This window comes from Hippoglossus stenolepis, chromosome 15, assembly GCF_022539355.2.
Source record: "Hippoglossus stenolepis isolate QCI-W04-F060 chromosome 15, HSTE1.2, whole genome shotgun sequence".
Classification (NCBI taxonomy): Eukaryota; Metazoa; Chordata; class Actinopteri; order Pleuronectiformes; family Pleuronectidae; genus Hippoglossus; species Hippoglossus stenolepis.
In genome coordinates, this window is record NC_061497.1 from 13,674 (window position 1) to 14,280 (window position 607).

The 607-nt window shown below is 38.7% G+C and overlaps 1 protein-coding gene across 1 annotated transcript in view; it reads left to right on the forward strand.

Moving 5' to 3' along the window:
• LOC118122513 (diacylglycerol O-acyltransferase 2) overlaps positions 1-607 on the forward strand; it is a 3,592-nt gene that overhangs the window by 588 nt on the left and 2,397 nt on the right. The window contains exon 2 of the mRNA XM_047343566.1: positions 77-91. Coding sequence (XP_047199522.1) covers positions 77-91 — 15 coding nt within the window. The remainder of the gene's footprint in view (positions 1-76; positions 92-607) is intronic.

Sequence of the window (607 nt, forward strand, 5' to 3'; positions counted from 1 at the left end):
CTGAGAGCTGTGTGACAGATCTGCCTGCGCGCCTGTGTATTGTGTGGTTTTTTGTGTTGTGTGTGTTGTCTTTCAGCATTACAAGTTTCTGGTAAGGTTAAGTTAGACACCATCAAGAAACTGGGGCCACTGTCTCCATGTTACATGAGCCCTGTCCTATCCTGGTAGTTTAGCTCGTGGGATTTCGATTTCAGTTTCTTTTAAAAGTTATCTTATTTCTGTCGGTTATTTGTCGGAATTTAACATTTTCGTGGCATCTATTATACAAGCTGAATCTCAAGTCCCTTGTTTTAGTTAATCCCTTGTGTGTGCTTCCCTTTCTTGCCATGGTCTCTGAGCTGGACCACAACATAATGTAGCGATCGGTAAAAGTGTTTTACGATCCAGTTTTGCTGTTCACCCATTCACACACACACAATCAAACAGTGCATCTATGTACAGCACTTTCTCACACACACGACACACAAAGGCACATGGGACTATTAAACGTTCTAGTTAAAATATAGCTATTTTAGTATTGTTGTGTTGATGCATTAATGTTATGACTTAGTTTAAGATGTTTTTATATTTGTGTGTTCAGACTAGTTATAGGTTTATTATTTCTGTT